At 41.1% G+C, this 24,286-nt stretch overlaps 1 protein-coding gene across 1 annotated transcript in view; it reads right to left on the reverse strand.

Moving 5' to 3' along the window:
• Nucleotides 1-3,027: 3,027 nt before the first annotated feature.
• Nucleotides 3,028-24,286, reverse strand: part of SLC1A3 (solute carrier family 1 (glial high affinity glutamate transporter), member 3) — an 85,566-nt gene continuing 64,307 nt past the window's right edge. The window contains exons 4-10 of the mRNA XM_008573086.1: nt 16,414-16,618; nt 13,208-13,250; nt 10,350-10,642; nt 7,716-7,949; nt 7,048-7,242; nt 5,230-5,364; nt 3,028-3,306 (exon numbers count right to left, since the gene is read on the reverse strand). Coding sequence (XP_008571308.1) covers nt 3,102-3,306; nt 5,230-5,364; nt 7,048-7,242; nt 7,716-7,949; nt 10,350-10,642; nt 13,208-13,250; nt 16,414-16,618 — 1,310 coding nt within the window. The 3' untranslated portion in view covers nt 3,028-3,101. The remainder of the gene's footprint in view (nt 3,307-5,229; nt 5,365-7,047; nt 7,243-7,715; nt 7,950-10,349; nt 10,643-13,207; nt 13,251-16,413; nt 16,619-24,286) is intronic.

Raw genomic sequence — 24,286 nt, forward strand, 5'->3', positions numbered from 1 at the left:
GCAGCCTCCCTTCTTTTTCCAAATCAGCCATGTGAATATCATATATACCTTTAAAACATTAAGATGTATTGATGAAACACAGTGATTCGTAAGTTTTTGTTTTGTCCTAACATCCTTTAGAGAAACTGATGGAAACGAAGCATTTCACCCCCAGCAAAAGGCAGATGCACAAAACTTTCCCCACAATTTCAAGGGCTGTGAACCCATGGAAGTCTTCACGTGGATGACCTAGGGGTCCATAGACTTTACTTAAGAACCTTTCTTCTAGATGGCTGCCACCTGCAGGTAGAGAGTCAGATTAAAGGGTCTCCAGACACAACTTCAATCTGGAGATTTCATTATATTGCCTGCCAATTCTTTATTAAAAAGCATAATGGAAAGAAGTAGTCCTCCGTAAGTCGTTCTTAGTGAGTAAAGCAGTTCACTAGTACAATGGCTATTTCTGGAATATCACTTGAGCTCTTATTCAGTGCTTTTCACAAATGGCAGAAGTAATCAGAGATAAATCTACCTAATTTGAAGGTCAGATGGGAAATTACGTTTTTGAAAGAACCCTTGGTGGCATTAAACTTTTCATATTGCCAAAAGGGAAATAATTCAGTTTATCTGAGAATCTGAATCGGACATGGACAAGTGAGTGCAGGCTGTTCCAGCAAAGTGCTTCCCCTCACCTTCTGTTTCCAGCTCCGGTTCTGCGAGTTGAGCAGGGAGACCATGTCTTTATTTATTTTCTTGTGGTTGGCTCCCCCAGCAGGTTCTGCCAGGATTTTACCTTACTGCATGATATCCTTCCCTGGTGTGCCCTGAGCTCACTGCAATACTTCCATGAGTGGAAAATTTATTTTCCTTCAGGGAGAATAACAACAACATGCAAAGATATTAATGTAAAACTATTTTTTTCTTTATTGAAAATACATCTACAAAGTAATGCTTCCCAGTCCACACTGGGTGCATGTATATGCAGGGCCTGTGATGGGCTGATGAGAGGATCACCCTAGAGGTCCTGCTTTCCATAAGAAACAGTTAGTACAAAAAAAAAAAAAAAATCAGTGTAACAGAATTAATTTGACATGATTAATTTTTGCTCCACTAGTGTCATAAGATGGCAGCCATGTACATTAACTTTTGTAGTGTATTTCCCTAACAGAGCCTCGACATTAAATGGTTACTCTACTACAACCTAACGTTAACTTTTATATGCACATAATGCTCGGGATCTATATAAAAATATCTCTAGTTGTATATCAGAGGATGTATGTCTAGATTTTCAGTTTGTTAGCATAATTAAGTCCATTCTTCACCATTTTCGGTCAGAAGCTCAAACACTGCTGGTATTGTCTGTCAGTTCCCACTCAGCATCTTTGACTGCATATGCCTTAAGGGGGAAAAATTAATCTTCTCTGCACCTGGGAGCTGCCTTGCTGGTAACTCACGCCCCTACTGTTTTATTCTTGCAACCCTGTTGACATTGTCTTCATGCTGATTCATCTTCTACCTTTTCTCTTAGGGACACAAACAAAACAAAAGTAAACCCCACTCTAGCTGAAGGTTTTCAATGATTTGATAAGTGGGATTCCAAACAAAGAAACATGTTGTTTTTCTCATTCTAACAACTTCTGATTAAAGTACAAGACATTTCCAAATAAGAAATCACCCATCCAGCTCATGGACGCCTATTAGAGAGCTCTTCTTTAAAACATATAAGAAGTGATCTTATATTTTGGTATGCAGACTTCCTTGGGGAATGATTTTGAACTGAAGAGAAAGAGTGTTTCAGATAAAAACAAACAAACAAACACACAAAATTAACCTCTTCTTTTTCATTCTTCCTTAAAGAAGATCTATGTACTTGGTGTGTTAAAATCCTCTCTTTATAGTGTCAACCATGCTCCATTCTTTCTTAGATCTTTAGTGTTCCATAGTAAGACCATGAGCACCTTTGCTAGTTGCTAGCCTTCTGTCTTATTTTCTAAAAGTCTACTGTCAGTTGAGGAGTAGTGGGAGACATCCTTCCCAGAGTAGTCTCTTCGGTTTGGGAAGAGTTGGGAAGAAGGAAATACTTCCCCTGCTGGGAAGAACTGCTCAAAGGGCTTCACGAATAATCCCACTCCTGGAATGGCCTCCTGCCTGGCGACTTACGTAACTGACATGTTGGAAGAAGGAAATACTTCCCCTGCTGGGAAGAACTGCTCAAAGGGCTTCACGAATAATCCCATTCCTGGAATGGCCTCCTGCCTGGCGACTTACGTAACTGACATGTTGGACACAGGACCTGGTGAGCCACACAGCCATCCTGCCCCTAGTTAGAAATGTTCACTCCCACGAAGTGTCCTTTCTGAAAGCCCCATGCTCCATGGAATGGTACTTGGTATGTGACATTCCAAAGAGAAGCAGAGGGAGACTCTTTCATTATGTCATAGGGTGTCTGGGCTAGAAGAGACCCTAAAGGCATTTAGGGACTAGTCACTCATTTTACAGATGAGGACACTGAGGCCTAGAGATCTGATGTGACTGGCTCAAAGCCACAAAGAAACTTCACTTTCTGTCCCTCTTCACAGCTGTGCTGGGTGTTTACATATATTGTCCTGCTGCTAATAAAATAAGGATACAAGTCAGAAGAGAAAGGGAAAAAATACCCTTTTACTGTCTGACTGATAACCGATTGTAGCTCATCGAGGTGTTATGTTTTGAGACTAAAACGCAATCGTGTTCTGAAGGATTTTTGAATTTTGAAAGTAGATTTAAAAATGTTTTTAGCCTACTATTGGTTTGATTCTTTAACTTATAAAAAAATCACATTTACAGGATTATGTGCCACATAAACTTATAAGATCTGATGAGGCTATTTTTGATCTCAGTACCTTCTTAGGTAAGACTAAAGTGAAACGATTGAAACATTTCAGATGTGGGAGGCAAACTACGTATTATGGCCGCTGCAAAATCCTCCCTTGATTTTGGATGAATACTTTCCAATTCTATCAGAGTAGAGAGGAAAAGGGAGACCCAGGGCTTACTGGGAGCATGAGCTATAACGAGATGGAAAACATTTTATAATGGTTTTCAAACACCTGGTGCTCAAGAACGCATTTCTTTATGTTAGTCTACATCTTGGTTTCACTGTCGATGGGCTTGTCAGTTTCACTGTCCTGGGCAATCAGCTGATAGGGTTTCCTCATTTCATTCTCTTCAATCACTGAGTTACCCATTTCAACATCTCGGTTCTTCAGTTCATGTCGTGACAAGTGCTCAACTATTCCGGCGCCGAGAGAGTCTCCCAGCACATTGGTGGTGGTTCGTAGGCGGTCCCTGCGGGCAGGGTGGGGAGGAAGGAAATATGAGACTCCTGGGAACACCACGAGATGGATATTATGAACTGGCTGGTGAGGTCTTTAGAAGCATCTTTTAAAATTCAGTTCGGTGTATCCACCAACTGCATGATTACATGTAATAGACACATAATGTTTATAATAGCAGCTATTAAAAGTTATAAGGACATGCAGATGATTAATTTTCATTACCAGTCTGACCGTAGCTAGCATCCCAATAGTGAGGAATGAGCCTTCTGTTTCTTTTTTTATTTAAAATTTCTCTTTCCTCTAGCTCACCTTCCTTTATACCAGCGTTTCTCAAAGTGTGGTCCAGAGACCCCCCAGGGGGTCCCTGAGGTTAAAACTATTTTAATAGCAATAGTAGGATGTTATTTGTCCCTTTCTCTCTCATTTTCTAACGAATGTGTAGTGGGGTTTTGCAAAGACTATACAACATGATCTGTGACATCAGAACACAGTGAATGTAGAAGCAGTTGGGAGACTCCAGCTGTCTTGTATTGAGGCAGACATTAGGAGACTTGCAAAATGTAAAATGGTGCCATTCTTTTCACTAATTTTTGGTTCAAAAGTGGTCATTTTTCACAAAAAAAATGTCATTTATGTTAACATGTAATACATTTATTATGGTAATAGACTCCAGCTGTCTTGTATTGAGGCAGACATTAGGAGACTTGCAAAATGTAAAATGGTGCCGTTCTTTTCACTAATTTTTGGTTCAAAAGTGGTCATTTTTCACAAAAAAAATGTCATTTATGTTAACATGTAATACATTTATTATGGTAATTTTTAAATAGTTTTAACATTTGTAAATTTTTCTAATATGATAAATATTGCTAGATATAACCCACATAGAGAAAATGCTTTTTCAGTCCTCAATAATTTTCAAGTGTAAAGATCAAAAACATTGACAACTGTAGCTTTATACTGTGAAAGTGCTCATGTTAATTGAGTGCTAACTGTGAGCTAGACAGAGGGCTGAATTGTTTCCATGCATCACCGCGTGTTATCCTCACAGTGCCACCAAGAGTTTGAGGACGTGAGTACCTGCATTGTATAGAGGTGGATCCTAGGGTGGCTGGGTAACCTGCCCAGTGTCACATGGACCGGGACACAAACACAGATCTAAGTGACTGAGGAACTCATGCCCCCTCCCCGCCTTGGGCTTCCTGCACACGGTGGAGTTCTTCATTGCCATTAGTTCTAGTGAAGTCAACATATGCTGACTCAGCGCCTACTGTGTTCTTCTAGGCATTCACTCTGGGCATCCCGGGTGAAAATTTTTCAAAAGTGGAAGGGAACTTGCAAGAGAAAAGGGAAGAGAGCAGAAGGCTGGGCCCTAGAAGTTGGCTCTGAGGTTGTGGAGGGCACATTTCCTGGGACTTTTCCCAGAGCCCCAAATCAATTTCACTTAATGATGCTAGTTCTCTTCCCACTCTCTGCAAGGCCACTCCTTGCCCTGCTGGGCTCAGATGGGAACATGTGCACTGCGTCACGCCATTGGAATGGGAAGCACAAGGAGGAAGGGCCTGAGCCACATGTGGGGCCTGCAGTTCTATTCTAGCTGCTGTGGGGATGTGTTGTGCAATTCAGCAATGGTCTTGCTGATTTATGGTGGCTTCACAGATGGCAGGTTTCCCAATCCCTGAATGGCTTTATGGAGTGAGAACTGTAAGTAGCCAGATGTGCCCCATGGGCTGATAGGAGAGCAAGAGCACATGGTGTCTGGGGCTTGGTCTCCAGATAAGGAACAGGGATCAGGCAATGAGGACCACTTAATGACAGGCCATGCTGCCCCTATTCATGGAGTTCTTTTGGCAGGCGGCCAGGCTGCCTGGTATCCTAGGATGACAGAGCCAGGGCCCTGCGACAGTGAGCCTGAATGCAGCCTGAGCATACTCACAGGAACCAGTCCACTGCAACGATGAGTGTGATGTCGTCAGTGGGTAAGCCCACAGATGTCAGCACAATGACCATGGTGACCAAGCCCGCCTGAGGAATCCCAGCTGCCCCAATACTGGCAGCCGTGGCTGTGATGCTGTTAATAAAAGCACCAAAACAGAGAACATTTTTTACAAAGCTCCCCAACTGGAGGGTGTATGTACCCTGCAAAACACACAGTGTCAATGTCTGACTAGCCATGTTAGCAGAAAAGGATGTGCTTCAGAAAAATGTGAGAATAAAAAAAAAAATCACTGAGCTAATAATCACACTAACTTATCATGTGCTTATTATGTGTCATCCGATATGGTATGCATGTCTTATCTTATTTGATTCTCACTACAACCTTTATAAGGTTGATCCTATTATTATAGCCATTTTTAAATGAAGCAACTGGTGGCTATATATATTTTTTGTGTGTCCCTGAAAGTAGTATGTAAGGTCTAAAATGCTGTAGAGTTACCATGACAATTTGTTTCTAATAATTCCCCTATCCAAGTGGAGGTTTGTAAAGATGCTGAACTTGTATGGTTAATACGGTCAGAAAAAAGATCAGATGTGTTAATTCCAAAACAAAATGATTTATGAGAAAAGTTCTGTACCACTATAATATTGTACATAACCCGTCTGAGACTCGCTTTTTTAAATATCTGTTTGATAGGGTGATGTGAGAATGTATAAATATTTCATTAATAGTAAAGTATTACCTAGATATAAAGTGGTATTAATAAAGTAATAAGTCTGTGGCAGAAAGTGCTCATGGTTCCCCATACTGTTTCCTTTCTGTGGTACTAGAATTTTTAGCTGGTATATGGCCACCCAGAACGAGACTACACTTCCCAGCCTTCCTTGTGCTTAAATTAAGTCGTGGCCAATGAGATTCAGGTGGAAGTGATGGAGTAACTTGCAGGCTATGCCATTTCCCCTCTTCCCCTGGACCACCTAGATAAGGGTGACACCCAGGAACTTTGGAACCATGAGCCTTGGTTCATGCAAAACCTACCGGCCTTGAGGGCTTTGTGGAGCAGAGCTTCTCTGCATGAAACAGAATGGAAAGGAAAATTATTTTTCACTAGACATCTCAAATGTCATACTTAAAAAAAAAATTCTCCACAAAAATCAAATTCTCAACCTACTTGTCAGTGTGTGGTTTGTCATCTATCTTAAACTGCCTAAAAATTTACCCAAGAGAAAAAGTTAATCCAGTTTTTCAAGTGTATTTTTATTTTTCAATATTTGTCTATAAAATCTAACATTTTAATGTTTTTTAAAACTGAAGTATACTCTAACACTTTAAAAACCCAGAAATATCCATACTATGTATTTTGCAGACATTAAAAAAAATGAGCTAGATATATTTATAAATGGTATATTGATAAGTAAACCAATCAAGGGGCAAAGAATATGCATGGTATGATTCCACTAATTACAAAAAAGAAGTGTGTGCACATCTATGTACAGGAAAAGGTCTTTCCAAACCCAACATGAACAACGTCACCTACAGAAAGATGTGGAGTGATATGGTGGCAGGTAAGTTCCACTTTTTACTTTATACACTTCTAAATTATTCAAATTTTGTTATTAATGAGTGTGTACATCTGTAATTAAAAAAAAAACTAGTAAAAAATCTAAATATAAAAATAAAGCTATTTCCCCAGACCCCAACCTTCTGTTTATGTGTGATCCCCTTCCCAACCAGTTTCTCCACCCAACATGGATCACCCTCTCGTCTTTTAAAGTCATTCTTAAGAAAATGTTGTGTAGAGCTCTTTCCTTGTACCTGATTGTAATAATCTGTCCAAAGTTCAGTTCAAAGTTATTAACTTGAGCAATGAAAATGGCAGCCAAGGCCTCATAGAGAGCGGTCCCATCCATGTTAATAGTGGCTCCTACGGGAAGCACGAATCTGGTGACACGTTTGTCCACACCATTGTTCTCTTCCAGGCACTTGAAGGTGATGGGTAGGGTGGCAGAACTGAGAACAGTAAAACAGGGCATGTCAGCTGAGGATCCCGTAGTTCTGACCATGTCTGTGTGTTTGGCTTTTTGGACAGACAGTTCCTTCCTCTTCCACGTCCTAACTTAAAGGGAACTAAGTCAGCACTTGTATAAACAGGGGAGAGGGGACGGGAACATTGTGGTCCCCTCACAGGGTCACTTGGCAGCTCTCCTGCTTCTGGGTTCCTCTGTGAGGCATCACTTGTGATGATTCCCCGTCACAACAGCCTGTGCCAAGTCACTCTGCCATTTCTCCCTCAGGCAAATGTCAACTGGAAGAGGGAGATGACAGTGGGCAGGAAAGGATAGTCGATTTCCATTTCGTTTCCCAGAGAATATACAGCCAGCCATTCCCTGAACCCCAACTGGGTCTGATCAGCATCAGACACGAAGAGAGGCCTGGTTCAAAGTCAAGTTTCTTACAGGAGTAAGCCCCACACACGTACATACCTGGAAGAGGTCCCCAGAGCTGTGACGAGCGCTTGCAGCAACCCTCCAATAAAAACCCAAGGGTTCTTCCGTGTTACCAGGAAGTAGAGAAGGGGCAGGACAATGACGGCGTGAATGAGTAAGCCAACAATGACCGTCACCGTGTACATGGCAAGCTGCCCCCCAATCACCCCCATGTCTTCCATCTCGACAATCTTCCCCGCGATCAGGAAGAGGATGCCCACAGGGGCGTACCTATGGAGAAGCAACACAGGCACAGCTGCAAGTCTGCTTTCCACCAAGCCGCTCCACACACATCACCAAGTGATAAGGAGAAGGGAGAGAGTGTTGATTCCCAAACTTTTCTGGCCAGGATACTGTTAAGACTTGTAGAAGCTGTGACATCCTCTCTTTTCTTTTTTACATGTAAATTTCCCCCGGTTGGCACAGAAGTGGGCTTTCCTCTCACTGAGAATTGCTCTAGGACACATTTTTTTTTTTTTTTCTCTTAAACCTGTGAAGAAAGGCAGGTCCCCACCTCCATTTTCCTAGACAGCTCTCTTTCACCACACCTGGGTCACTTTTCTGGTTCTCAGATGCCACCCTCTCCCACTGCCTCCTGCTGCCTTGCAAAGTGCCATGAACTGCCACAATCTACCCAACCAATATCCAGACTTTTGAAAGCATTTTCCACAATAGAGCCTGATCCCTAAGTTAAAGCAAGAGGCACATGATGCCAGTGTTTTGGATTTGCAGTCAGTTCTCTTATTCGAGGACCACTTAAAAAAATTTTTTTTCCATATCTCCATACCGCTTATAAAATTATTTAGGATTATTCTTCAAATCAACTGTTTTACTTAAATAAGTTTACTTTAAGAGGAAATTTTTGTTATAGGGCAAATGGAAAACTGGTACCATTTGCCATAAATAGAAGGTGACAATGAAATAAATTCAGAGCTATTACATTTTATAATGAGCACGTATGCATAGCCACAATCAAGTTATAGGTGCTCTAATTAAGTAATTATTCCCCACAGGCTGCTACTGCATTTGTGAGCTTTTCCCTGCAGGCTCTGCGAGAATGAACAACTGAAACACAAAATGACCTGCACATATTGAAATAACGCTGGCTGCTTAAAGGCCCCGTTGCCCAGCTTTCAACACCCTTCGTCTGACGTGTGCAATAAACTACAACCAAACTCACATCACCAAAAGCAGAGAAGCCAGTCGCGCTTAAGGATAAGGGTGTGTTGAGAACTGTGGGGAAATTATTTCAAATTGAAAAATACAATGCTTCTTTCAAAATCCTTTAAAAACACAGGCCAGGAAATCATAGGAGTACCTGTTTTCAGAAATGTAATAACTCAGTGTTGAATGTGCAGGTGCATGTACAGCTAGAAAAGCTCCATGGGAGGTTCATTCAGTGGCCTTGAATGGGCTTCTTTCATAAAAAGGGTGAAAGGTGGAGGCATTTCAATTACACGAAGATAAATGTCCACCTTCAGCCCTGCCAGAATTTCAAAGGGTCTCCTGCGGAGACCACATCCTGATTCATCTTTGTGCCTAAGTTCATATTCGTCTTGTACAAACTCCTGAAAAATAGATTTCTCTGGGCTTTGGTGACATTAAAGACAAAGGATATTTTGAATCATCTTGGTGACTGAGTGCTTTTCCTAGCAATGGATGCCTTTCTGCCTCATGTACCAAGGAGGAGACTGGATTAAAAATAAAGAATAAAAGAAGAGCAACTCCCACACGAGGCCTAAACCAATCAAAGGGTTCTGTCCCCACTGGGGAGAGGTTACTTTCCAAGTTAAATGTTCTTCTTTGGATTTAGTCTTTTCCTTTGCCTCCTGCTCTCAGCTTTATTCAAGGAAGTTTTGTTATAAATTGTGGCTTGGCGTTCTGTAATACTTCCCATGAGTCCTTCAGGTATTGCTGCAGAACTGCATTTACATTTCTTTCTTAGGGCTGAAAAAGAGAGGAGACCTCAGTTTTTACAGTGGTCTAGGGGCCCCTGCCTTTGCTTTCCCTCTGCGGGGTATGCTCTTCTCCTGGCACATTGTATGAATGGCTTCTTCTGGTCAGTCAGGTCTTACAAAAAAATGTCACCTCCTCAGAGGCCTTTCTGCATCATCCAAGGCAAATTTTGTGCCTTCTTGCCAGTCACCTGCTGTTTCATTTTATTTTATTTTTTCCATAGCACTTGTGACTAAAGCATATGGTTGATTTGTTTGTTTATTGTCTGTCTCCCTTAAAAGAATGTAAGATCCAGGACATCCTTGTATGTTTTCTTCATTGCTTTATCCACAGTGTCTAGCACGACAGGCGTGGCATATAGTTGACACTCAATAAATGTGTATTGAATGAATAACTAAATAGGTATAAAATGGAGGAATGAGGAACGGGATTCCATTAGCACCGGAGTAAAGGAGTTGATACCTTTTGAAAACAAGGAAGCAAACTTATCAAGGGAGGCTTGCAAATAGGTTCAATGCCTCTACAGGACTGGAAAATCATTGATTTTCTTTTGCTTACCAGAGTGAGATCATTGCAATTGGCCATCCTGCCTGGTGGCATCTTCCTGAGTACAGAACACATATTGATGGCACTAAGCATCTTGCATATAGCATGTATACAAATGGAAATACGTACCACATTATCACTGCTACCAATCTCATGATGGCTTCATTAAGGGAATCAAAGAACTCTTTCAGGGCTTGCCCCTGCTCCTTCATGTTTCCAATCACAAAACCGAAGCACATGGAGAAGACCACTAGTCCCAGGGCATTGATCCCATTCACGGAACCTGCAACGGGGACTAGCTCCTCTGTGATTCGTGTGAGAGTCTCCATGGCCTCTGACACATTGTTGATCACGGCACCCACGAATGTTTCATTGGACTGGATGGGCACTTTAAAGCTTCTCTTCTCATAGTTGGTTTTAAACTTAAAAATAAAAAGCACAACAGGATTAAAGGTGATTTCTTTTCCTTTATAATTTCCTATTTTCCAAATTTTCTATAATGATGAACATTACTTTGTATTCAGAGAGTAGTGGTATAGGAAATATCTACCCTCTATCTGTCCATCTATGTAATCTGTGGCAAACCCCTACTACTTCCTTAACACAGACAGACAGACAGACAGACACACACACACATGTACTCTCAAAAGATGTTGGAGTAAACACACACATGAGCTTCTGCTTTCTTCTGGAACCCTAATAAAATGGCTGTAATAAGATTTTTAAAAAGCCATAAACCCAAATATTCACAAAAGTCCTTTTATTTTCTATGGGGATCATGCTTGAGATCAAAGACAAATCACTTTACATCCTTTCTCTCATATTCCACAGCTGTAAACCAGGGATAACTGAGATGGTTCTACCTCCCAGGGTTGTTACAATGATGGAATTAAACAGCACATATGAAAATATCTTGAAAATTTTAAAGTACTACATTAATGTTGGCTAACAGTGCTCCATGACAAAACCCTTCAGGGATTAGACTTAGTTGGAGATTTTAGTGGATATTAAAAATAAAAAAACAACAACAACCAATTTTCAAGATGTTCCTGATATTATCAATTCTTAAGAATAGGTGCTTGATTAATAGTGATGATGACGTCTCACTTTCTCCAAGTCAATAGTGGCATTTCTCTTTTAACTCAGGAGACGGTCTTCTCCCCATAGCTTCTGCATACACGCCCCAGACAGGGACGCTGAGTACATTACTGTGGCCATATGAAACAGTGAAGCCCATCCATCTGTGATCTTAATGAAAGTAGAGTTTCTGGCCATGGTGGTGATGGCAGTAAAGCATCCGTGAGAGAGATGTATGGATGGTGACAGGATCTAGAGTCCAGGGGACGAGAGCACAGCTGTACATGAAGCGCTCTGCCATTTCTTTATCGAGAGTAAACAGGGAGTTTTCATTGGGAAACCACTATTCCCAAACAAGGACATGGCCAGCTGTCAATACTGTGGACACACCTCTGAAAAATCAGTGGTGCTGCTGGTAATTTCAAGCAACAAAGAAACTGGCCCCTGTCTGTCTCCTATCAGTCAACTCTCAGATCTCTTTATTCCATTAGGTGCTTATGCATTTTGTGAATTGTCCAGGGTACATTTTCAATTCTGGTCAGTCTTTCTTATGCCTCCAACTCTACCCTTAGACACAGTTCACAGCCTACACAGAAATTGCAACCTCATTTGCATTGGGGTCTAAGCCAAAGAGATCTGGGTAGATACTTTTGCTTCCCCTTCAAAATCCTGTAAATGCAGTCCCAAACTGAATACAAAAAATATGCACGAGTCAGCACTTTTCCCATCTGAAAGATCTGGAAATCAGCATTTTTGATATCACCCAGTGCCAGCTGACTAACTGGAATAGACAGCCCCATGGTGTTGAGATTGGCTGGTTGGATTGAAAGCCTTTATTATTTATGGGTACTGTTGTTTTTGAATAAAGAAAGTTAGATTTTGACTTTTTAGGCTTTTCTTAAAAGAGGGAATTCTGTTTGAATTTTGTAATGTGTTCATATATTACCTATAAAAATGGTCAATAAAATGTTTTAAAGGGGGAGAAAATAAAGAGTGACATACGTATAAAACCCGCTCCTCCATGAGGTCAGGATTTTGTTTTGTTTGTTTCACAGTTCCTAAGCAGAAAGGTTACCGAATTACAACAGAGGTGAATTGACACCATCTGGAGCAATGTTTGGGAACTATTATTTAACACAGAATGTCTAACTATTTCTATTTTAGTATTTTGGGCAACAAAGCTTTTATATTCAGGTAAGGTTAGAATAAACTTTACTGATTTTATTTCCTAATAGTAAAATGTATTTGCACCCACAACACAGAGAGACAAGAGTTGCTTTGGTGTGATGCTAAAAGGAACTGGACCTCACGATAGCCTCTAGGCAGGCGTCTGCTGTATCATGCTAGATAGTCCTCTCTAGCAAGCAGAATGGAGTAGCAGAAAGAGGATAGAATATGGAGTCAACACAATGGATTTGAATTCCAGGTCTGCCATTTAGAACTTGGGTCTGTTACATAATGCATAATTAGAATCCACAAAGCCATTAGTAGACTTTTAAAAAATAGCCCATTGATTTTTAAGTCAAACCCTGAAACCTGAATAATCTCTCTAATCTTCTTTAAAGCAAATTGTAAATGTATTTTATTTGGAGTTTGCTGTTTGGTGGGCATGTGGCAAGGGGGGCAGTAAGAAGGAGTCTCCTGATTTGCCTTGTTAACGATAACAGAGACTCAATGACCTATCTGTCTGTAAGACACACTATGCCCAGCCACTAATAAGCCTTCAATACAAGGTAAGAACCACACCTTCCAAAAAAATTTCCCAGAAAACCCTGGTGCTTTCCTTCTGGTTGGCAAGAGAAGCGTTTCTTATTGCACAGAAATGGGGGGCTATAAAGGGGGTGTCCCCGCTTAGTTTGGTATGCCAAAGAGGAATTTCAAAGGTGAATTACTGTCTGTAGGATATTTACCTGTTTAAAGCAGGCTTCCACCAGATTTGGAGGGAACATGTTTCTGAAAAGAAAATAATAGACACTTAAAAGACTTCCCAAATAATAAGTTTGCTCCTTAAATACTGTTTCATTGTGTCTAAGGTAAAGATTGCATTGAACCAAGCAGTAAATGGAAAAAAAGAAAGATTTTGGTGGATTTTATGACTTGAAATGGAACATATGGTTATTCCTAAGTGTGTTCATGTAGTTCATATTTTTTCAGGGAAGTCCTAAATTTAACTAATCTGTTCTCCTGTCAGCCAATGGGATTCTTTGTTTAGTCATTATATCATCAAAACTCTGCTTCCAGGAGGAGTCAAAGTGAGAATGGAAATGCCTTTTATCAACAGCATCTGGCTAAATGAGGCACTGTTTGATAGTGGCCATTTTGGTTATTGTAGCATGTGTCTAGGAACCAAATGTTCTGAATCAAAAGTCATGGTTGGACTGTGGAATTTTGTTCTCCAAAAAGTCCTTCCAAAGGCCCTCTGGGGGATGGGACATTGGTACTGAATTGCTGGAGCTTCTGAGGCCCTTTGGAGAGATGGAACCATGGGCCAATGAACGTGAGGCCCATGTGGCAGAGTTTGTCACTTCCTCAGAGACTGTGTCAGAGCAGTGTATGAGTTCATGGAGGGAGGGAGGAGGGTAACACTCTGGCTGAGGAGTCTGTAACCAGCTGTGTGACGTTGGCCCTGTCATGGCATCCTTTTCTGTCTCAGCTGACTCATCTGTTAAAGAGGAGATTGGATTAAACTTCCAAGACAGAAGACTGTGGGAGAAGACATGATCCAGGTAGTTATCTCAAGCTCGAGATTCCAGCAGTTGTGTGCTATCAAAGTCATATTTTTTTTTTCCTCTTTTGTCTTTTTTTTTTTTAATGACCGGTAACGGGATCGCAACCCTCGGTGTCGTGCCCGTACCGGGGACCGGCAACGGGATCACAACCCTCGGTGTTGCGCCCGCACCGCACTCAGCCAGTGAGCGGGAACCGGTCTCCACATGGGATCCGAACCCTCGGTGGGAGCGCCGCCGCGCTCCCAAGTGGCGCACTCTCCAGTGCGCCACCGGGCCGGCCCCAAAGTCATATTTTAAGGTTATAAACTCTTGTCTCTTTCTTCCTACTACCTAGACCATCCTGTTTCCTTTTCTTTCCCATCTATATTCTATCAGTTTATTTTTATAAACCTTGATAGAAATGTGTGTTCAGGAGATTTCAGGATAGATGCTCAAGCCAAATGACTGGGTAGAAATGGGAGATTCATACACTAGTGGTTGGGGCAAGGAGGGGCAGAAACACAGAGGGCTCTGATGGACCAACCAGACTGGGGATGACAAGATCCCAATTCTTCAAACAAGGAGAAGACATTATAGAGAAAGAGAATGCAGTCATGTCTCACGTAATGATGTTTTGGTCAACGACAGACCGCATATACAAAGGTGGCTGCAGCAATAGGCTGTACCATAGAGCCTAAGTGTGTACCAGGCCGCACCATGTAGGTTTGTGTAACATCACACTCTATGATGTTCACACAATGACAAAATCATCTGATGACACATTTCTTGTTGTTATGTGACACATGACTATATAATAAAATACTCCTAATCCAAACCACCTGAGGGTAAAAAAGTTCATGAAAAAATGATGAAAAGTCTCAGTTAATTGTATGAACTAAATGAAAACAGTTAGTAGCTTGTTACCTTCAGATTATTGTGATTAAATACCTAAATAAGGTTTTCAAGAAGAGGCTCCAGGGGATTGAGCAGTACTTATACATAGGTGGTGCAAAGTCACGCATGGTGGGAATTGAGAGGTGCTGCCAAAGAGACCCTCTGTTCCCCAAATCTCTCTTGAATTTCCCTGCCACAGCCCCATTCCTTGAGATGGCATGTGAAATCAGTCCCTCGGAGGATGATGATGGGTGGGGAACCCTTCAGAGTAGATATCTAGGACTGGCAAACCAGTAACTTTCCAAGTAAGTTGTAAAGATGGGAGGAAAGGGCTAGGTTTTGGGAGGACAGGCTGGGTGGGGCCATACAATGGGGGAATCTAGAGGCCTGTGCTGGGATATCTTCCATTTGCCTTTCTAGATTAACCCTCCATTCTGCTCTGTGCCCTGGAATGGTGATCCCTATGAACCATAGCATGTAGGTTCTTCCTGTCTTCTGAGTGCAGCAGGCAGGTTCCCTCGTCTAGTGGCATGACTGACAGATCACAAGGTCGAGGGAGAAAGAAATCCACGAATGAATTTTCCCAGCTCTCTCTTTGACAGGTTTGGCAGCAGCTTCCTTTCTCCAATTAAAGCTATAACTCCTACCCTGAGCCCCATCTCCCAGGGCTACCGCTATTTATAGTTTCCAGTCACAGCTCCCTTCCTTTGCCCCTCATAGCTAGGGGTGGTAACAAAATAGCTTCCTACTGTTGTTAGTCCTCTGGTGCCTCACCATCCTTTGCAGTTTCCCTTTGCTCTGCCTGCACCTTTGTAAACCTTCCTTAACGTTCCTTTTGTGTACGCAGTTTGCTTCTTGCCAGGACCTGACTGATACAAGGGCAGGTGTGTAGAGAGAATGCAGGAAGGTGACAGGATCAAACTTTGGCTCACTTAACAATTCCGTGTAAAGCTGACTCTGTGACCAAGTCTGCTTCAAGTATTAGATAAGACTCATTTGTAATCAGTGTGTGGTTTGTACATAAAATAACGCTGAACAAGCCATCCTTTAATCTTTTATTCCTGATCTGTCAAATCCATTCTTCACAAATAGTACAAATGGAAAACCTTGGGACAGGTATGACCAGATGACCTCTAAAGTCCCTTCTGGAACTAAATTGTTGTATATAATGGACAATGATACATACTGCAAGTTCTAAATTAAAAGAGTCCAATGAATAGGCCATACTTGAATAAAAACTAGCCTTAAAGAGCAGGACTTGAGAATAGTGTGTTAAAAATTATTAATATTCCAAAGTGAACCGCATAGTTGAAAGGAGAACTTACTGACCCTAACACGGGGCTCTGAAAATCTTCTTGCCTCTTTCATTTGAGATCAGAAAAAGATGTGATCTTTATTTCAAGCCTGGCAAGGCTGGTTGTCAGACAGCTCTTCCAGGTTTTGATTAGCTCCCCAAAATCAGAAGGATCGGGTGGTCAAAATATACTCAAAGGGATGGGCTTGCAAGGACATACCTGATCAAGTCCAGGAAGGCATCTGCAGCTGTCACTCGTACAATATTGCCTTCTCTGTGCATGTTTTCTTTTGTGCCCTTCCCAGGATGGATGATGATGACAACAATTATGCCAATCACCACGGCAATGACGGTGGTAGTCATGTAATAGACCACAGCTCGCATTCCCATCTTCCCTGATGCCTTACTATCTAGGGCCGCCATTCCTGGTGAAGGCAAACAGAAGGAGATTTTCAGGAAGTCAGTCCAGGGAATTCTCCAGTGGGAGAAAATGGGAACAGCAATTCCTTCTACACTCCCCTACCCTCATCCCACCCAGCAATGGGACTTTGTACATGTTATTAGAATGTGGCCCCAAATTTAATCAGAGCATCACCAAAGGTGAAGGGAAAAAGCCACAGAATGTCTAGGCATCAGCTGTGTCAGCAAACACAGGATCACCCATTTTCTCCCCAATAATTGATTTCACATGGCCTAATATAAACTGCTCTCTAATGGTTTGAAAGCGCAATCAAATTTTTTCCTAGGTTGTCACAGGTTGGGGAAGCAGGCAGTGAGTGTGTGTGTGTATAAAGAAAGACTTAAAATTTTTTTAGCAGGATAATCTAAGTTCAAGCACTGTTTCGATTCATGCAGATTAACTGCCATTAAATTCTTTCCGAAGAATTATTTTATGTATGTATTTGGGAGTCTTTTTTGATGTTTTTATGTAAAATTTAAACTATTAATCCGATCACCTGCTTATCTATCTTCAATTTGCATTTGAAGTAGACATTGGGTTATAAGACCAAAGTTCTCAAATAGTTTCTCTGCTGTTTCATGTCATCTCATCTAGTCAAAATTTTCTTTAAAAAAAGTTATTTTGGTGAGGCTCTTCAAATTCTTGCATGCTGACTTCCTCTATCTTGTCCTACAGGTCTGGAATACCCCATCTCATGTTAAAAATCCCTCTTCCCTTCATTTTCAGGACATCTTCAAAGTCTACTTCAGGCAAGGTGTCCTCCTAGGTAAGAAAGGGGGCATGACTTTCAAGGTTTCCCTCTCAGCTTTAGCTAGTGGAACACATCTCAATGCTTCTTGGGCTGGAAAACAATTGGAAATGACATAAAACTCTCAAAAGTTTAAATTATCTGTAATAATGTGGACTCTTCTGTTTCCTTACCTGTTTCCTCACTTTTCATCTCCCTTTATACCCCCAATCCCACTAAAATACTAAAATTCAATTATGGTATAATCCATTTATAGTTAACTATTTTCTTTACTATTTAAAATTGTGTTTCCAAAAATGAATTAAAAGTTTATACTGTATTTCACTGATGAATATCAGATTCTAATGGTGGCTTAATATTTAGGCAGTGGCCCTGTTCCCACAAACATGTTAGCAGTAAGGCAAAATATTGAAAAAATAGCATCCATGATTGCCAGATAACTGGTTGGGTTTGCCCAGAAATCTTGACACAAAAGTAGGAATTTATGCCATGACCTTCAGTTTATAATTTCATTTGCATTTGAATCCTATCGTTTATAATTTTCATAAAAAGCATTTACTTAGTATCTGATATGTTCTTATTTTCAACAACAACCTATCAGGCAGATTAAAAAACAACCAAGTAACTGTCTAAGGTCTGAGTTAGCAACAAGCAGAACGGAGTGGGAACTCACACTCAGCTCTTATGTAACTAAGTCTGGTGCACTTTCTGCCCCTGAGAACACCAGCTGCAGCTCCCACAGGTCAGGAGGCCACCTTTGGCTTTGGTGCATGAACTTAGTCTCTTTTATCTTTGCCCACTTTCTGGAAACCCAGAGTTAAGTATCCATTTATTGGGATGGCTCCACTTCAACACTTCAACTACATTAAAAATGTTCTCTGTTCTCCCATCCCCCTCATTTTCATTCTCAGGTCTGAATCACATCTCAAAATATCTTGGCTTTCTTGAGCTCAAAATGATTTCTCTCAGAAGGGGCCCACTCTCTTTCCCATGGTCGCCTGAACTTGTCACCACCGAAGGCTGCAATTCTTCCGGCTCTTTCCCTGTCGACCCAGTGAGTGGTGTAAGCACAATAGGCCGGATATCTGTGCTAGGGGATACCAGGCAGCGGTATTTTCTTCCTCCGAGATGCTTTCTTTCCCTCTTGCCTTCTATTCTGTGGTGCTGTTCCGTTCTCACGCCAACTCTTCTCTGACGCTCCTGCCCACTGTTCTTGACATATAGCTATTCAGAGAGAGCGCTAAGTGGTCAAGGCAGAGCACTGGAAACCAAGTGGCAAACAGAGGGTGAGGCTTAAATCTCCCCCCTACCATGGTGAGAGGGGTGGAGCAAGTTATCCCAGGACCCAAGCTACAGGGCTATCCATGCTATGAAATAAAGCTTACAGGTTTTTTATGTATTTATTTATTTTAAAGATGAAAACCATTATGAAAGTATTTTTTCCATATCTTCTAATTCTGAAATAGCTGAAGACAACCCTCAAGGCAATCGTTTAGCAATGAGCACAGAAGGACAATCAACAGTCAAATGAGAGGCCTCACCCACCTCTGCATGTTTTCATCCTTTTCCTTTGAAAAAGAATAAAATAAGAGCTGTATTGTTTCAGCCAAGAAAGGGGAATGGGGGATATTCATTAACCAACTCTCCACGTAGGTCCTTCCCCTAAAGTAAGTCCTATGTCCCACTCAGGGCTACTTTGCCCACCTCTGCTCCCAGTATTCCAGATTGTAAAACTAAAGAGACCACCAGGAATGAGGCCATACATTGTCATCAGGGCAACAGCAGGACTGAAGTGTACAATCTGTTTGTTACACACACAGTGGACTTGGTACTGGTGGACCGGGGAAAATGGAGGAAGAACTCTGGAAGACAGAATCTCAAATGAGCAAGGTGTCATTCTTCCTTTCCCTCACCTAGACTCTGTGACCAACTCCTTTCCCCGACCTCATGAAATATGAGACACTGAACTTTACACCAGAGACTAAATACAAATGTTAGAGGCCTTGTCTGGGGCAAGGTTAAAGTACTAAATCACCTTGTAGAAAAGGGTACTTTGGCAGGAACTGCCCTAAATGTTTGGGAAGGAGAAAGTTTGCATTGAGCCTTGTCACTATAAAATACATGGGGGAAAATGGCATTGGGGCCATGGGGAGATAGAACGTTACTTAGGTATGTAGGTATGTGGGAGTGTGTTATAACAACCATCTAAATACATATTTGAAAAACACATTCCCGAGCAAGTAGTAAAGATAATGATCTTGACTGGCCTCTTTCTTCATTTGATATGGGCTTAGCTAAATCAGCCCCATTCAAGACACCCTGACATCTTTATTATGAAAACAACCCGCCACCAGAATCAAGATCCTCTTAAAACCCAATTGAAGTCCTATATTGTACTATTCCTACAAGCACCATGATGATTCTTCCAGTTACAACATGTTTGTAAGTTTGCATGTTTTGTATATTTTGGGTTAACTTTTATGCTGGTCCCCTGACTCACTCACTAAATCCTATCTCTGACTGATGGTACATATTCATTTAATTCCATGACGGTTGTATAATGCAGATATTGTTGATACTATTTTTTAGGCCAGAGAAGTTAAGTAACTTGCCCAGTATTGTACAGCTAGTAAATGGCAGTTACAGGATTCAAATCCACACCTCCAAGGGAGTATCCTTTCTGCTATACCTCATCTTCTTAAGGACAAGCTTAGAGTCACCCACAATTCATTTGCTTGTTATGCATGCCAACTTTCTCTAACTTTCTTGCATTTGAGCTCAATGTTGAAATGGGCCACCTGGCTTGAAGAAAATTCAATGAGGAAATATGATTGTGGAAAAACTCCATCCAATTCCTCAGCATTCCCTAAATCTACCTTAAGGCTGAGCTGAACAACACTGGTCACCAGAAGAACTAACTAGAGAGCTGATATGTCAGTGCAAATTCTTCACCATTCCTAGACAAATAGCCCAGAGCATGTTATAGTGAAGTGTGGAGGGCCATGGGTACTTGCTGGCTGTGAGCACTTGAGTCTTATACACCTTTCTAAAAGCCTACCCACCAATAACTATAGTCATCAAGCAAGCAATCATTTCGACAAACCTATTGTATGTCAAAGAGTTAATCATCAAAAGGAGACTAAACAGGACACTTTCTAGAACTTAACAGACTAAGAGTTTTCTTCAAATAACAGGGTATTAGGGGCAACAGTCACTTGGAAGAGAGAGGAAAGGAAGAGAAGAAAATTTCTTGAAGCAAAGGTAATTATTATACCTCTTTATTTATAAAGACTGTCTTTTGGTAATCAGTTTAGAACAACAAATATACACCAAACTCATGGAATTTTGGGGGGTGGGGTGAGGATGGAGTGTTTCATAAATATGTATGTGGAATTCTGTAAATCTGTATTGTAAATTAGATTTCTTTTGGTAAGTATTTGGTATGACTTCTTGGATTAATAAAATATGTATTCAGCCAACTATTAAAGGACAACATACATAAGGCCAAGTTCCCAAGGTTCTATCATTTGCATGGATTTATTCCCCACGTGCTGAAAATCTATGTCTTATACAGTAACATGTTGCAGTACACTTCCCCCAACAATTCCTGTCTCTGGTTTTGAAACACAAAGTCTAAAGAAGCAGCCTCCTGTTTCGAATTGCCTTCCCACTTATCCCCATGAAGTTTCATTATTCCTCCAGGGCCACTGGAGCAGGCCCAGAAAGAACAGAAAAGGGTGACGGCAACTGCTGATTCAAGATTGTTTTGTGTCAGTTTTTGTTTTACTTTAGATGTACTCCCTCTACTTCTCCAACGCTCATCTAATGAAAGCCGCCTGTTCTCAGCCTTCCTAGGATTTCAAGATGGGCACACGTACAATAAGGAAATAAAAAATGAGCTCTAATATGTCCCGTATTCATGGGAATATAAGGAGATGGCTTTTTAAATAAGAAAATTAAACTCTGAAAATGCAATATACTTCGTACTTACAGACTGAAAATGGGATCCTGTGTCCCAAGCAGCTGCCCACTGCTGGAGCCAGGGCACACTGTCACTCTAGAGAGCACAGTAGGAAGAGAGCTGAGAAGCTTGGAGCAAAGGCAGTGGGGGCTGGGGAGCCAGCACGAAGCATGTCCCTGTACATCTTTGTCTCGAATTATATTAAGTTGTTCTGCACTAAAATGTTTTCTTCTGGCCCCTTTATAAACCAAATTGTAAAAAGAAAAAAAAGTACTATGATTCCGTGGGTTCTGGAAGTGAAGGCAAATCTCTGAAAGTGAAGTTTCCAATTGTTGGCAAAGAGTGATTGTATCACAGTTTTGAATCACAGTGAGTAAGCAGGTTATAGCCTCCCAACTTAACCTAAGAGGCAATATTCAAACAACTTATGGCAAACCTCAGGCATCTTTTGAAGCACATTCTTTTTAAAAAGTTATTTACGGCACAGTGATTAAGAGTTCAGGATCTCAAGTTCAGGACCTGGGTTCCACTTCTGGCTCTGGTACCATGTGGCTCTCTAAGCCTCAGCATCCTTATCTATAGAATGTGAATAATGGAAGCTCCCTTATAGGGCATTAGAGGGGCCTCCATACAGAAAGCCTTTAGCACGGTGCTTGGCACGTGGTAAGCATGCAACAAATGTTAGATCTGTTATTTTTACTAATGAAGCAGATAAATAATAAGCTACCCACCAAACATTATTTTATCTCTCTAAGCCTCCATTTCATCTAGAAAAAAATACCTACATTGCAAGATTAGAGAAAGCATACATAAAGCCTGTACAAAGTAGACCCTTGATAAATGATAGTTATGATAATTCTGTTAAATTCTAGAAATTAAAATTCTCTAGTAGAATTTTAGTGCCAGGAGAGCAGAACCATCTGTCTCATTCATTGCTGTAGTGTCTGTGCCTAGAACAGTGCCTGAATGTGGGAGGCACTCAATGATTATTTGTTGAGTAACAGTCATTTTTATTACTGTTACTGTTGTTATGCTAGATAGAGACCACACACTTTTCCTGACACTTAGATTGGGATACAATATGAATTGTAAGTACCAAACTTGCTTTTGTTTAAAATACTGTGAAATTCTGACTCATCAGTTTTGGATGACTTCCCTCATTTAATCCAAAATAGTGAGGTTCATTCTATCTCGAACAATGGGAGACAGACCTTGTGGAAAACAGTGACAGTGAAAATCCAGCATCACCTGGGGCTTCGTTTCTGAGGCTGGCAGGTCATTCACAGCAAGGTGTCCCCAGGCTGCTCAGGAAGACCCGGGGGCATAGTGACAAACCTCTACTACTCACCACCAGGGCCACCCCTCCCTCTTTCCCTTCCTTTGTCCTCTCTCTCCCACTCCTATATTATTTTCCCTCTTTGGCTACATTCTTGCAGATGACCCTATAGAAATAATAGTAATAGTAATAGTTCTATCTGTCCATATATTAACAGAAGTATGTGGCATGGTCCACGCCATGGCAGGATCCTAAAGGAGTCAGCTTGGGCTTCCCTCTCCGAGTTGGCAAGGCCGCTGGATGGAGAGCTGCTGGCAAGGCCGCAGCTATGAGCACTTGCTACAACCATAAGGGTTCCTGCCTCGGCTTCGTGGCTTTTGCCTTCTCTTTCGATATTTTGGTTAGCGTGGCAGTTCTCTGAATTCCCAAAAGATTATAAAAATAACACAAATAATTATGCAGTCATTGAACTAAACATTCCCACAGAGGATCCGAGTAAATTGGACAATTCAAAATTATGCCCTTATGATAAATTGACCACACCAACATATGTTCCCAAAGCACCGCTCATTACTAAATATGAGCTGCAGCCTAATGTAAGTTGGCAAACATCATTTACTGGAGGTTATATTAATGGCAAGAGAATGGTTGGCATTAATGAGAAATTATATGATTGGGACAAATTAAGTATATGGGAACTAAACTGTAGAACCCCCTTTACTTGGTGGTATCCAGTTTTAAATAAATCATTAAGAATTAGATATTGGGATAAAAATATATGCTGTAAAATTATTAAACCTGCAAAATTAGACCTAAGAGGCAAATGTAAATGGTTTTGTTAGGGATGGTGCTGTGCGCAAGGACACTTTCACATTTAGATCAAGATTATAGGGCCACAGCGAATGCATAACCTCAAGATGTGCATGATAATGCTGCTCAAATATCCACTGTTCTTTTTCCATATGAACAGTAGGTTCATTCCATTAGAACATAAGATCGTTACACCCCCATTAGAATTTAAATGTTAGCATTGTTCCTTTTAGCAAATTTGTACTTACATTTAGCAATAGACATAGGTCATATGATAGTACTGTCTATCACTTTGTAACTGCGATAGTCCCACCCTGTTAATAGGGTAGATATTAACCACAGCTTGCCAACCGGAAAAGGTCACAGGTTAACTTCAGGACAATGAGAAGATGGTCCCAATCTGATAGATAACCTGATACCAAAAGGAGGAAGCACGAGCTAATCACCTGAGACATGCTAGCGAAGGGAAAAAAAATGGCTTCCCCTGTCCTTTTTAAATTATTAATTCAAGCTTGCTGATGTAATAAAAATGATACCCAAAACCCTCCTGCAGAGAATAATCTAAATAAAAGGCATTGTCTCATGCTCTACTGTGCTCCAGCTGCAACACGCTGACAGTCTGCAGAGAGAGAACGTGAATACTGATGCATTGAGGTCTCTGTCTGTGTTTTTTATTTTCGCCAGCTTCTTCATCCCTCTTTCAAGGACCTGCAAACTCGACTGGAGTTGGTCTCTGGTAAGTATGAGTGAATAAATGAAAAAAAATAAATACAGAGAAGGGAATGGAAGAGAGGGATTTGGTCTAAACAAGTGCTTTACTATGCAGGTCATGAAATCA

Source organism: Galeopterus variegatus, unplaced genomic scaffold (assembly GCF_000696425.1).
Source record: "Galeopterus variegatus unplaced genomic scaffold, G_variegatus-3.0.2 Scaffold873, whole genome shotgun sequence".
Taxonomy (NCBI): Eukaryota; Metazoa; Chordata; class Mammalia; order Dermoptera; family Cynocephalidae; genus Galeopterus; species Galeopterus variegatus.